Source organism: Bubalus bubalis, chromosome 22, assembly GCF_019923935.1.
Source record: "Bubalus bubalis isolate 160015118507 breed Murrah chromosome 22, NDDB_SH_1, whole genome shotgun sequence".
NCBI classification, from domain to species: domain Eukaryota; kingdom Metazoa; phylum Chordata; class Mammalia; order Artiodactyla; family Bovidae; genus Bubalus; species Bubalus bubalis.
The window spans coordinates 36,263,442-36,279,184 of NC_059178.1; the positions used below are offsets into that span (position 1 = coordinate 36,263,442).

Sequence of the window (15,743 nt, forward strand, 5' to 3'; positions counted from 1 at the left end):
CATAGCTATTTTGTTCTTCCTTTATGTAACTTATCATGTTACCTTTTCTCGAATGGGATTTTGACTTTGTGTTTGCCTCCCCTTGTAAGTACTGTTTGTGCCTACCTTTGAATAGGAAATCATATGTCTCACTGTTCTTTTAGTTTCCCACAATACCTAAGCATAATGCTCAGAGAAAGTGAGAACTTAATAATTATGGGTTGCACCATGTAATTATTCCTCTTTTCTCTCCTAGATCTATTGCCGGGCTCTGAATTCACTGGGCCAAGATTTAGAGAAACCTCTTGAGCTTAGAGTCAGGGTTTTGGATATAAATGACAACCCTCCAGTATTTTCTATGTCTACTTTTGTAGGACAAATAGAAGAAAATTCTAACGCAAGTAAGTAGTCTACTTTATTAAGTAAACAAGACTATTGGGTTTCCAGATCATTCTTAACAGTCAGGCATCTAGAGGCTAAACTCTGTCAAGATACTACACCACAAATGTGAAAGATAAGTTTGGAGAAGCATGTAGAACAGGAAGGCATGAGGAAGGTTCCATAATGGCTTTCCCTTCAACCATGGAAGCAGCTCCAACTGTCACACACAAGAAGCAACGCTAAAGAAATGGGAGGAACTTGCTCACACACCACCTCTGTAGTAGATACCTAAGGAAAAGTTCCAAAAGTATTTTGCACAGTGATGACAGAGGCACTGGGAAGAGAATTTAGCCTCCCAGTCTGACTACTTTGAGGGGCTTCTGTGGTGGCTCAAACGGAAAAGAATCTGCCTGCAATGCAGGAGACCTGGGTTCAACCCCAGGGTAGGGAAGATCCCCTGGAGAAGGGAATGGCTACCCATTCCAGTATTCTTGACTGGAAAATTCCATAGACAGAGGAGCCTAGCAGGCTATAGTTCATGGGGTCGCAAAGAGTCAGATACGACTGAGTGACTAACACACACACACACACACACTGACTACTTAAAGGGGAATCTCATCCACTTCTATTCATGTTGCTTTTTAAAAAAAATATAACTACTTTAACTCACAGAAATCACCTCTAGACAATCTATTTGGTGTTCATAATCTTCAAGAGCTTTTTTTGACAGCAAAGAAATACAAAACGCCTACAACGCGGGAGCCGGGGTTTGATCCCTGGGTTGGGAAGATCCCCTGGGGAAGGGAAGGGCTCCCCACTCCAGTATTCTTGCCTGGAGAATTTCATGGACAGAGGAGCCTATTGTCCATGGGGTCGCAAAGAGTCGGACATGACTAACTTTCACTAAATACAAAACAAGCATTTCCCCCTTCATATATATGATTTAAAAATACATGTTTTGTTTGCTTTTTATTCAAATCACTGGTTTTATGTATTTGAAATGTATTTTAAATCTAATATGTCTGGTCCTCCATGTGGATTTAAAGGTGACCATCTCAAGGGATGCCAGTGGAAGGGCACCAGAAAATCTAGAAACTAGATCCAGTATTTACTCTCAAGAGCTTTCACAATCTAAACGTGTAATTACTTCCTTGTGGATTACTGTTGAAAGCAATATTTTAACTGCCAAATATTCAATCACTTGTGCAGATAGTGTATTAACTGCTTAGGTTACCACTGAAGATTGTCCTAAATATATCAAAACACAGCAGAGATACTGTCTCATTTAAATTCAAAACTTCAACTTACCATAGTACTTTTAATTTTTAAGCAGTATGCTGCTGCTGCTGCTAAGTCGTTTCATTTGTGTCCGACTCTGTGCGACCCCAGAGACGGCAGCCCACCAGGCTCCCCCATCCCTGGGATTCTCCAGGCAAGAACACTGGAGTGGGTTGCCACTTTCTTCTCCAATGCATGAAAGCAAAAAGTGAAAGTGAAATCGCTCAGTCGAGTCTGACCCTCAGCGACCCCATGGACTGCAGCCCACCAGGCTCCTCCGTCCATAGGATTTTCCAGGCAAGAGTAATGGAGTGGGGTGCCACTGCCTTCTCCTTTAAGCAGTATAATTTCTTGTAAACTCAAATAATTCCTACATTTTAATTTTTATTTGTTAAAATATTATACCTATATTTTAAACTTTTAAAAATACTACTATAAGAAGGTTTGCTATAAAAATTTCACAAAATGTGAGTAAAAATGGAATAAAATGCATTCTTTGCTCTTCTTTGTACCATTCTTCAGAGGCAAACAGAATCACTAGTTACTTAGGTACATACTTTCTATAATCCTGTAAATATATATAAACATATTTCCAAAGAAGAAACAAATGTGACCATATTTTACATACTAATCTACAGTGTGAATTTTTAAATATATTTTGAACACATTTTCATATTAGGAAATACAGGTTTCATCATTTAAGAGTTTCATGAGATTTTATTGTATGAATGCACCATAATTAATGAAATAATTGCCTCTGAAAACACTTAAAAATGCTGAAATAAATACACACAGAGATTGAGAGAGAGAGACAGGAGCTGATAGTTTATGTCTAAAGACAAGGCCAATTGTGCTTGAAACAGAGTTGAGTATAGAAAAGTCTGGTTTATGAATGCTTGCAGCTCTTCACATTCTCCAGCATCCTTCATCAGAACTACCAATAAGATCACTGGAAAAGGTGAAGAACCGGTGCAGAATGTAATTACATATGTATCTCTTTAAACCTGCTAGATACCTAGCACTTTCCTAGAGACCACGCAAAATAGAATAATAAAATATATTTACTGAATGTGTATTATTCAATAGGAATTTCACATAATTTTATTTCATATAACTGTTTCTTTCATGAACTCAGTGAGGACAATCCAATTGCATCCCCATTTATAGATGTGGAAACTGAGGCCAAGATCACATAGCTAGAAAGTGCTGTAGTTGGGAGAGTTGGTCTGTCCTTATATCACGTTGTTTCACCATAGAAGCCTTTAAAAAATAATTATACTAGAATAAGAAATGTAAAAGCAGAAGAAAATATTTCCTTGTTTTTTAAATACCAGTAATGTCTAAAGTTCTTGGCAAAATGTGATCTTTTCATCAAGACAAAGGTATAGAAAAGGAGCTAAGATATTGATATGTTGAAAAAATAGAAAGGGGAAATGGTGGAGTTCCCATTACATGGACTAACTAACCATAACACTTTTTTGGGAAAGCAGTATACTATATTACAACAAAAATGCAAATTGTCCATTTGCAATCAATTTTTCTTGATTTCTAGATACACTGGTGATGGTACTCAATGCTACTGATGCAGATGAACCAAATAATTTGAATTCAAAAATAGCCTTCAAGATCATAAGACAAGAACCTTCAGATTCACCGATGTTTATTATCAACAGATACACTGGAGAAATTCGAACAATGAATAATTTTCTAGACAGAGAGGTATTTTTTTTTCTTTTCAGTGGGTTGTAGTCTCAATGGAACTGATTCTAAAAGCAAGAGTTCTAAGAAAAAGAAATGAAAAAGAAAACAAGTTTAAAATTTTGATTACATAACCTTTTCACATAATGGGAATGACATAAGAAATATCTGTGAGATGAAGAAAATCATTCCTCAAATAGATTTTATACTCATTTCTCATTTAATTTACTGAATTTGTCTCAATTTGAAAACTACATTCTAAAAGTACATCTACACAAGGTAGATGTAAAAGCTCTATTTTTTCTAAGTATGTTCTACAGTGAAATAAATTTAAGAAACAATTGCTGTAATGTCCCCCATCGTGGTGAGTCACAATTCAGGTGAACACAATAGAAGCCCCAGGAATTTTTACAGGTTAAGAAACTTGCTTATCTTTTTTGTTTTGTTTGCTTATCTTTCTTTAATCCAGCCTATCATAGGTTCATTTGACAAGAGAACTCTTATTTTCCCTTTTCTCTTCCTATGTCTCACATACTGACAGCCCACTGATTACTTTAGGAAATGACTCATAGAATCAGAATAATGGAGAGGAATTTAGTAACATCCAGACCAGTCTACTCACTTACAAATTAAAAAATAATTACTGATTGTTACCAAATTAGAATCAGCATCACATGGTTTCTATAATACCACGTGGTCCCTTGATTTAATTTTAAAATAGCAACTTTTCATTATTTTTTAATATTGATAGAATATAACTGATGTGCATAATTTCAGGGTTATTAATAAGGAAATTTTATTTTATGCTTGATATTTAATTAAATTTTAAGTGCTATAGCTATTTTTAAATGACCATCTCCCTGCTAATGATTCAGGATTTAGGATAAACCAGATTATTTTAGTGCTCAATAATAACCCAAATGTCATCAGTTTCCAGGTTATTGCTATGTCCTTTATTATTTGTTTGAAAATTATCATCAGAAGAAGTTGACTATTTAGCTTTTTTTCCCCCTCTCAAACTTTCTTAAGGAGTCCAGTGGGATACCTTTACATGAAAAGAGTTGTAATGGTGAAAAACTCTAAACAATAAAGGGACTGTGCAGTCACTGGCAAGCCACTAAAGCACATATTATTTTATTATAATTTTATTCTATATTGGAGTATAGTTAATTAACAATGCTGCATTTGTTTTAGGTGTGCAGCAAAGTGATTCAGCTATACACATACATGTATCTATTCTTTTCCAAATTCTTTCCCATTTAAATTGTTACATGATATTAAGCAGAGTTCCCTGTGCTACAAAATGGGTCCTTGTTGGTCATCTATTTTAAATACAGCAGTTTGTACAAGTCAATCCAAGACGCACAATCTATCCTTGCCCAATCCACCCTTCCTTCCTGGTAACCACAAGTTTGTTCTCTAAGTCTGTGAGCCTGTTCCCCTTTGTAAATAAGTTCATTTGCATCTTTTTTTTTTTAGATTCCACATATAAGCAATACCATATGATATTTATCTTTCTCTGTCTGACTTACTTCACTTAGTATGATCATCTCCAGTTTCATCCATGTTGCTGAAAAGGCATTCTTTTAATGGCTGAGTAATATTCCATCGTACGTATGTACCACATCTTCTTTACCCATTCATTTGTCAATGGACATTTAGGTTGCTTCCATGTCTTGGTCATTGTAAAGAGCACTGCAATGAGCATTGGGGTGCATGCATCCTTTCAAACCATGTTTTTCTCCAGATACATGCCCAGGAGTGGGAATGCTGATTATACAGCAGCTCTATTTTGTTTCTTAAGAAACTTCCATATTTTTTTCATAGTGGCTGCAGCAATTTACATTCCCACCAACAACGTAGGAGGGTTCCCTTTTCTCTATACCCTCTCCAGCACTTATTGTGTGTAGATTTTTTGATGACAGCCATTCTGGCTGGTGTGAGGTAATATCTCAATGTAGTTTTGATTTGCATCTCTCTAATTTTTAGTGATGCTAAGCATCTTTTCGTGTACTTTTGGCCATCTAATGTCTTCCTTGAATATATGTCTATTTAGACCTTCTGCCCATTTTTTGATTGGGTTGTTTGTCTTTTCATATATAGAGCCACATGGGCTGTTTGTAAATTTTGGAGACTAATCCCTTGTTGTTCAAATCATTTTCTCCCAGTCTCTCAGTTGTCTTTTCATTTTGTTTATGGTTTCCTTAGCTGTGCAAAAGCTTTTGAATTTATTTAGGTTTCACTTGTTTATTTTTGTTTTTATTTTTTTTAAGGAAGGATAATTGCTTTACAGAATTTTGTTGTTTTCTGTCAAACTTCAATGTGAATCAGCCATAGGTATACATATATCCCCTTCCTTTTGAACCTTCCTCCCATCTCCCTCCCTATCCCACCCCTCTAGGTTGATAACAGAGCCCCTGTTTGAGTTTCCTTAGCCATACAGTAAATTCCCGTTGGCTATCTACTTTACATATGGTAATGTAAGTTTCCACATTACTCTTTTCATACATCTCATCCTCTCCTCCCCTCTCCCTGTGTCCATAAGTCTGTTCTCTATGTGTGTTCCTCCATTACTGCCCTGTTATTTTTGTTTTTATTTCCATTACTATAGGAGATGGCTCAGAAAAAAATATTGCTGAAATTTATATGAAAGACTGTTCTGCCTATGTTTTCTTCTAAAAGTTTTATAATATCCAGTCTTACATTTAAATAATCTATTTTGTGTATGATGTTATTTTTGTGTATGATGTTAAAGAATGTTCTAGTTTCATTGTTTACATGTAGCTGTCCAGTTTTCTCAGCACTGAACACCTCTTAATATTGAAGAGACTGTCTTTCCTCCATTGTAAAGTCTTGCTTCTTTTGTTGTAGATTAACTGATCATAGGCGCATGGATTTACTTCTGGGTTTCTATCTTGTTCCATTGATCTATGTTTCTATTTTTGTATCAGTTACATACTGTTTTGATGACTGTACCTTTGTAGTATAGTCTGAAGTCAGGGAGTCTAATTTTCCTAGCTCCATTTTTGTCAAGAGAGCATTGGCTTTTCAGGATCTTTCGTGTCTCCATACAACTTTTAAGATTTTTTGTTCTTGTTTTGTGAAAAACACCATTGGTGATTTGGTAGGAATTGCATTGAATTTGTAGATTGCCTTGGGTAGTGCAGTCATTTTGACAATATTGATTCTTCCAATTCAAGAACATGGTATATTCTTCCATCTTTTTGTGTCATCTTTGATTTCTTTCATCAGCACCTTATAGTTTTCAGAGTACAGGTCTTTTGTCTCCTTAGGTAGGTTTATCCCCAAGTATTTTATTCTTTTTGATGTGATGAGAAATAAAATTGTTTAATTTCTCTCTCTGAGCCTTCATTGTGAGAGCATAGATTTCATTGTGAGAGCAACAGATTTCTGTGTATTAATTTTGTATCCTGCAACTTTGCCAAATACATTGATGAGCTCTAGCTTTCTGGTAGCATCTTTGGGATTTTCTATATATAGTATCATGTCATCTGCAAATAGTGACAGTTTTACTTTTTCTTCCCCAATTTGGATTCAGTTTATTTCATTTTCTCTGATTGTTGTGGCTAGGACTTCCAAAACTATGCTGAGTAAAGGTGGCAAGAGTGGATATCCTTGTCTTGTTCCTTTGTTCCTGATCTTAGAGGAAATATTTTCTAGCTTTTCATCACTGAGTAGGATTTTAGTTGTAGCTTTATCATATTTGGCCTTTATGTTGAGGTATGTTCCTTCTATGCTCACTTTATGAAGAGTTTTATCATAAATGGGTGTTGAATTTTGTCAAAAGCTTTTCTTTTGATGATGATGACAATGAAGATGATCATATGTTTTTATTCTTCAATTTGTTGATGTGATGTATCACACTGATTGATTTGCAGGTACTGAAAAATCTTTGCATCCCTGGGATAAATCCCTCTTGATCATGGGGTATAATCCTCTTAATGTATTGTTGGATTTGGATTGCTAGTATTTTGTTGAGGATTTTCATGTCCATTTTCATCAGTGATATGGGCCTATAATTTTCTTTTTTGTGGTATCTTTGTCTGGTTTTTGTAAGAGGGTGATGGTGGCCTCATAGAATAAGTTTGGGAATATTCCTTCCCCTGCAATTTTTTGGAATAGTTTCAAAAGAATAGGTGTTAACTCTTCTCTAAATGTTTGATAGAATTCACTGGCAAAGCCATCTGATCCTAGACTTTTATTTGTTGGGAGTTTTAAAATCACAGTTTCAATTTTAGTACTTGTGACTAGTCTGTTTGTATTTTCTGTTCCTTTCTGGTTCAGTCTTGGGAGATTGTACCTTTCTAAGAACTTGTCCATTTATTCCAGGTTGTCCATTTTATGGTGTACAGTTGCTTGTAGTACTTTCTCATGATTTCTGTGGTATCCATTGTTACTTCTCTTTTTTTCATATCTAATCTTATTAATTTGAGGCCTCTCCCTTTTTTTCAGAGCAGATATTCTTAACCTGGGATTTGTGGAGAGCCCTCAAGACATCTCTAACTATGAATCCTCTAAAAGTATATGAACTTTGAGTGAGGATGCACACATACATATATCTAGAAAAGGCTTCATGGCTTTTACCAGCTTCTAAAAATTTAAGCACCATCGAATAGAATCAAGAAAACAGATCATCAGTAACTGTACTGCCACATCCTGCCACTCCCCAGAAATGCAAACATTTGCTATCTCTTTATTCTACTTGCACATTCAGGGGCTAATAATTTAGGTACAGAATTTTCATTCTATAAATTCCTGGTAAACAATCCCTCCCCTCCTGACAATTTTGGTCTGCTTCGTCCTGTATATTATTTTTCAGCATATAATAAGGAATGAGGGCTTTTAAATATTTTGCTTCTTTTAAATAATGCTGGATAGGCATTGTTGGGAAAAGAAGTGGCAACTTCATATCAATTGATGTGAGATTTGTGAATTTTCAACATTTTGTGTTACCTCTATCTTCATCATAGATTTACACAAATGTTGAGCCAACATTTTAAAAGATCTTTGTACAAGACAAAATAAGAACTGTCTACATCAACTGTGATATTGTTTGTTGTGTCTTTTTAGCAATATGGCCAGTACTCTCTAGCTGTAAGAGGCTCAGACCGAGATGGTGGGGCAGATGGTATGTCAGCAGAGTGTGAATGCAACATTAAAATCCTTGATGTCAATGATAACATTCCATACATGGAACTGCCAACAGTAAGTAATAGTCCTTGAATTTTTTTTAAGTATTTATTTATTTGGCTGCACCTGGTCTTAGTTGCAGCATGTGGGATCTAATTCCCTGACCATGGATTGAACCTGGGCCCCCTGCATAAGAAGCTTTCAGTCTTAGCCACTGGACCAACAGGGAAGTCCCAGAGTTTGGGTGGGTGTGTGTGTGTGTGTGTGTGTGTGTGTGTGTGTGTGTGTGGCATCATACAGTATGTGGGATCTTAGCTCCCCAGCCAGGGATCAAACCCCTACCCTCTGCACTGGAAGACGGAGTCTCAGCCACTGGACCACCAGCAAAGTCCAGTCCTTGAATTTACTAACTTTAGTTTCCTTACCTTCTAAAATTTGTTCTAACAATTCTCTTTACAGATGTAGTTATTTTTAAGTCATAACACAAAGGTACACACATATTTCATCTCGTGTTTGTTTATATAATACATATGAAAAAAATCCTTATTTGAACAATGAAAAGTCAGACCACAAACATGGATCCCCTTTCTATATCATGAATAACTATAAACTTTCTATATAAAACTAGTATAATTCTCTTTCTCACACAGTTTGTGCTAAAATATTTTTACTTCTTGTTTCAGCAATCCATAAGCATTGAAGAAAATTCTCTGAATTCAAATTTGCTCCAGATTACAGTAATAGATTTGGATGAGGAGTTCTCAGCTAACTGGATGGCAGTCATTTTCTTCATCTCTGGAAATGAGGGGAATTGGTTTGAAATAGAAATGAATGAAAGAACAAATGTGGGAACTTTAAAGGTTGTTAAGGTATGGTACCCTATTATATTATATCCTATCCAATATTTTGTTTTCTTAGCTTTTTTTCAAAGTGGCAATCTTAAAATGATGTTGACACTTCACAAACTTGAATGGGTAAAATAAAAATTACTGTGTTTTAGGGTTATATATGATATAGAGCCTTTTATAGAGAGTTTTTCTGCTTATATCATTTCATAAAAATAGGCCTGAAGTTTTTACTTGAAACTCTTTCCTATCAATACAGTATTCCCTCATGGATCATATAAAGGGAAAGCATTTTTAAACATGAATCTTGTTTTATGCTTGCAACAATAATTGATTAATCCTTTCAGTTTGAAGAATTTTATTTTGAAGCAGATTCAACATGGCCTAAAAAAAGGTATCCCTGTCAATACTATACATCAATTATTATTCACTAACAATATTCATCATATGAATTAAAAGTTGTTAGTTTATCAGAGTTTTTTTACAAAATTAAAATTAGACTACAGTCCATGGAATTCTCCAGGCCAGAATACTGGAGTGGGTAGCCATGCCCTCCTTCCTTCTGGGGATCTTCCAACCCATGGATGGAACCCATATCTCCCACATTGTGGGTGGATTCTTTACCAGCCTAGCCACCAGCGAAGCCCAAGATTACTGGAGTGGGTAGCCTATCCCTTCTCCAACAGATCTTCCCAACCCAGGAATCAAACCAGGGTCTCCTGCATTGCAGGCAGATTCTTTACCAGCTGAGCTACAAGGGAAGCCCACTGTAATCGTAGGATTATCAAATTCTCATCTCACATTGGCTGCTGACCCAGGCTTATTACAGGCATACATACACTAGAGATTTGGTCCAGATCATCCCAGTCAACAGAGTTCTTCTGTGTCTCCACTACATTATTTATCCACCAATTTAACTGCAGTAGAATTTTCTCTGAGATTCAATGAGGAAAAATGTCTGACTCCTAGACAGTCGACAGTGAAAGTTTCACCCTCTGCTGTTAGACTTGTCAGTCAATTTTTTAAAATCTGCAATAGCTGTGCATGAATTGTATCTGATGAATGCAACACGTATTCCTCATGGTAAAATGCAATCCTCTTTCAACTATTTCCTTCCTTCAAAATTGCCCTGGGAAATGAACTCCTGAGGAATTGTGTCCCTATACGAATGTGTGATCATTTGTCTCATGTCTTCATAAATGTCACCATACCTAGAGCTTCCATTCACTTAGTCATTGCACACATATCTTAGTTTATTCTCTACAGTATCCCTGCAAATTAGGTTCTATGCCCACATTACAAATAAATATACTGAGGTTCAGAGAGAGTTTGTAACCTGCTCAGTTCTCATCTCCAGTAAGTGGGACAACTGACATTCAAACCTCGGCTTCTCTAGCTATTAAGTTTACATTCTTTTTTTCACTATCCTATCTAGAATTCCATGCTGGGAAAACTGAGTCCTAATCTATTACACCCCAAACTATGATGTTACTTTAGAAAATTGATTTATCTATCTGGCCTCAATATCTCTATCTGTAAAATGGGATTAATGTTGATTTTTCTCCCAGATGTGTGTGACATCATGTATCAATTTTTTGTTAGGATTATATGCATGTAATAAGTGCATAGAGCTTCCCTGGTAGCTCAGTCAGTAAAGAATTTGTCTGCAGTGCAGGAGACCCACGTTCGATCCCTAGGTCGGGCAGATCCCCCTGGAGGAGGAAATGGCAATCTACTCCAGTATTTTTGCCTGGAAAATCCTATGGACAGAGGAGCCTGGTGGGCTACCTTCCATGGGGTCGCAAGAGTTGAACATGACTTAGTGACTGCTGCTGCTGCTGCTACTGCTAAGTCGATTCAGTCGTGTCCGACTCTGTGCGACCCCACAGACGGCAGCCCACCAGGCTCCCCCGTCCACCACAATAAGTGCATATGATGTGTATATATACATAATTTTATAACCATTCTTGGAGGTGCAAATAGAGATAATATTAGAGCAAAGACTGAAAATTTTAGCTAATTGGAGCGCTCAATGTGTGAACTGATGGTCATCTAATCCACTCTTGTGAAAATTTAGAAAAATGTAGTTGGTATTTACATGCATACTGCATAGTTGTGGATTATATGAGTAGTGGATTTTGACATCATCTTTCATACTGAAAATGACCACTTGATAATTTTATAATGTAAAATGAATTTTTTCCTGGATATATTGAATAAACTATGGATTTCATTATTTACATATTATATTCTATTATTTGCTTTATTGAAAGAAATCACATATACAAAATAAAATTTCTTGTAAATAGTTCTTTATGGATAAAATCAGTCAAATGATTGAGACTAGATATATTTGGCCCATTCTTTGTAATAAATAGGGCTATTTTCTGAGAAACGTGAAATGATAGCAACTAACATAAGCTGTCTTTGCACTACAAAATCAATGGATTTGACCATCTGTATTATTTTAAATTTTTTAATTTGGTGGACAGTTAGAACTCACACATTTTTAACTTTTTCAACAAAGGATCTAAGACTACTAGATTTTTTTCTTACTGTATTTTCATGTGTTTGTATTGAATTGAACATAAAGTAAAAATAGATTGTGTATTTATATGTATTTAGATTTTATTAAAGAAAAAGATATAAGAATTTCTTTTGCCTCTAATCAAAGAATTTCTCTTTCCTATAGAATGCTTTTTCTCCTTCTAGTAAAACCATTTCACTCTGTATTTTCTAGCCCCTAGATTTTGAAGCTGTGAATAATCTGCAACTTAGTCTTGGTGTTAGAAATAAAGCTGAATTTCATCAATCAATTATGTCTCAATATAAACTCACAGCAACTGCAATCTCTGTGACCGTGTTAAACGTAATTGAAGGCTCAGTGTTCCGTCCAGGTTCAAAGACATTTGTAGTAAATAGTAACATGGGACAAAACTATAAAATAGGAGAGTATGTAGCTTGGGATCTTGACACAAATCGGCCTTCAACAACTGTTAGGTAAGACTGATTTTTTCCAACTAATTTTCACCACATATTGAACTGTATCTGAATTAAAATAGTTTTCACTATTTCTGAAATTCAATCATATAACATACAAACTGGTGAACTGTTACTTAATTTGAGTGTTTAAGAAAGTATAAAAATCTGTGAAAAATGTAAGATGGAAAGTGTGAAGGTTTAAAATGTGAAAACAATTGTATCTTGAAAGTTTGACACTCCTGTGTTTATATATTTTATTGATCAGTTAGCTGATTTCCACATATCATGGTATTCCCCTTGGAAGATTTGATGGATTGATTTTTCCATTACAAATCCACCCATTGAAATCAATTAGACTTAGCTAACTCATATCAGTTACTTTCTTACTTTAATCAGCACTTAATATTGGTCAACAATAACCTTGATATGAAAAAGTTGGTTACATTAAGGAAAAGGTCATGCTTTGTAGTTTTTTTTAACTCTATATATCCAAATGTTTCTACTTGATCATGAAAAATCACTGTATTATATGTGCACATGTATTTTGAAAAGTGCCTGTAGTCAAGAACAATGGTGGGGTGGAAAGACCTCACAAATGAGTTTTAAAAGTTTTTGCTCTGTAGTCAACTCACTCCATATGAGTATTATAGCTCTTACCACACTGTGCCATTCCTTTTTTTTTTTTTTTTTAATGTTATTGGAATATAGTTGCTTAAGGCTTCCCAGGTGGCTCAGTGGTAAAGAATCCAGTTGCCAATGCAGGAGAAGCAAGAGACGTGGGTTCAATCCCTGGGTCGGGAAGATCCCCTGGAGGAGGGCATGGCAACCCATATTCTTGCCCCAGTGGAGAATTCCATGGACAGAGGAGCCTGGTAGGCTTCAGTCCATGGGGTCATAAAGAGTTGGACACGACTGAGCGATTGAGCAGGAGCTGGAGCATGTTGCTTTCCAGTGTTGTGTTAGCTTCTACTATACAGCAAAGTGATTCAGCTAAACATATACATATATCCCTTCATTTCTGGTTTCCTCACAGGTCACCACAGACTACTGCCTAGAGTTCCCTGAGCTATACAGTAGCTTCTCATTAGTTACCTGTTTTATACATGGTATCAACAGGGTATATATGTCAGTTCCAATCTCCTAATTCATCACACCCCTCCTTCCACCTTGGTATCCATACATCTGTTGTCTATATCTGTCTCTATTTCTGCTTTATAAATAAGATCATATACACGAATTGTTTTCAGATTCCACACACAGGCATTACTATCTACGGTCTTTGCACCACCATTGCTGATAAGCTCTCTTGTACTCCACAGATGTGAGTTCACTGAGGGAAGACCACACCCCTACCTCTGACTCCTTTCCAAGTTCTATTCCCCACGATTAGCACAATGCCCGACACAGAGAGTTCTCTAACCAATGTATGTCTAACAAACATATAAATGGAAGGAAAACTTCAAGGATGAGGAGAGGAAGAGAATAGAGAATAGGATAAAGGTGCAAGACAAGGATGGAGTTTGGAATCCACAAGAAATCCTGTAAATGCACTGTGTATATGGGGAGGGGTTGGAACTAGGAAAGGGATGAAAGCCAAGCTCTGAAGAAATAACTTCTTTGGTATGAGAAAAGTTTAGAGTTAGCAGCAGTCCAGGAAGTCCCAGTATCTGGGTTGTCCAGGACAGTTCTGATGCTACCAAAATCAAATGAAAATGAGGCTGCAAGTATCAAGGGATTATTCAGACATCCAAGTGGGTGTAATAGACATTCCATCACAAGTGGTTGCTTAATTCTTTTTCTTAAATTTAAATCCCCCTCCATTTCTGAATGTCCTCAGACAAAGTTTCTAATGATTGAAAATTATATCCAGGGGTTACATCTACTGGCAGGAAACATGTTTTAAAATCAAAACCATCACCTCACACCAGTTAGAATGGCCATCATCAAAAAATCTACAAACAATAAATTCTAGAGAGGGTATAGAGAGAAGGAAACCCTCCTACATTCCCTCCTGTTGGTGGGAATGTAAACTGATACAGCCATGATGGAGAACAGTATGGAGATTTCTTTTTTAAAAAACCTAGGAATAAAGCTACCATTTGACCCAGCAATCCCACTACTGGGCACATACCCTGAAAAAAACCATAATTCAAAAAGACACATGTACCCTAACATTCACTGCAGCACCATTTACAATAACTAGGGCATGGAAGATGTCCACTGACAGATGAATGGATAAAATGTGGTACACATATACAATGGAATATTACTCAGCTATAAAAAGGAATGACTGAGTCAGTTCTAGTGAGGTGGATGAACCTAGAGCTTATTATACAGAGTGAAGTCAGAAAGGGAAAAACAAATATTGTATAGTAATGCAAATCTATGGTATCTAGAAAAATGGTACTGATGAGCCTATCTGCAGGCAGGAATAGAGGCAAAGACATACAGAACAGACTTGTGGTCACAGCAGGGGAAGGAGAGGGTGGGACGAATTGAGAGAGAAGCATCAAAACATATACATTACCATATGTAAAAGAGATGGCTAGTGGGAAGTTGCTGTATAACACAGGGAGCTCTGGGAAACCTAGAGGGGTGGGAGGGGATGGGAGTGGAAGGGACGTCTAAGAGGGAAGGAACATATGTATACTTAGGGCTGATTCACGTTGGATGGCAGCAGAAACCAACACAACACTATAAAGCAATTATCCTTAAAAGAAAAATCAAAATCAATCTCTCTCTCTCTACATAACTAACATTAATTTGTACCATTGTCTTTCAAAAACAGATACGTAATGGGAAGAAATCCAACTGACCTGATCGCTATTGACTCAAAAACAGCTGTAATTACTTTGAGAAATAAAGTTACTATGGAACAATACAAAATACTTGGGGGAAAATACCAAGGAACAATTCTATCTATAGATGGTAAGAAATCAACTTATTTTTTTTCCTTCTCATGGAATTTATGTATACAATTATATCATATATACATGGAATTTGTATATACATTACATTCAGAAACTAAAATTTTAATTATTGTATTTTGAAGTACCCTTTTTCCAACAAAAATTATCATACTGGGCATTATAGAATCAAATCCTGAATGATACAAGAGACATTATAATTTATGGTTAGGACCGTGAGCTTTGGAATGAAACTGGATTGGTATACTGTACTATCACTTACTAGCTACAGATTTTAGAGAAGTTATTTAACCCATTTATCCCTTAGATTTTTCTTCCATAAAGTCGGACAGTAACATTATGGATTTAGAAGTACTTAAGGAGTTATTAAGTACTTCCCTGGTGGCTCAGACAGTAAAGAATCTGCCTGCAGTGTGGGAGACCTGGGTTCGATCCCAGGGTGGGGAAGATCCCCTGGAGAAGGGCATGGCAACCCACTCCAGTACTCTTGCCAGGAGAATTC

The 15,743-nt window shown here is 36.2% G+C and overlaps 1 protein-coding gene across 1 annotated transcript in view; it reads left to right on the forward strand.

Moving 5' to 3' along the window:
- DSG1 (desmoglein 1) overlaps positions 1-15,743 on the forward strand; it is a 41,598-nt gene that overhangs the window by 12,772 nt on the left and 13,083 nt on the right. Inside the window, exons 5-10 of the mRNA XM_006053999.4 lie at positions 236-380; positions 3,191-3,357; positions 8,428-8,562; positions 9,171-9,356; positions 12,073-12,332; positions 15,103-15,242. Coding sequence (XP_006054061.3) covers positions 236-380; positions 3,191-3,357; positions 8,428-8,562; positions 9,171-9,356; positions 12,073-12,332; positions 15,103-15,242 — 1,033 coding nt within the window. The remainder of the gene's footprint in view (positions 1-235; positions 381-3,190; positions 3,358-8,427; positions 8,563-9,170; positions 9,357-12,072; positions 12,333-15,102; positions 15,243-15,743) is intronic.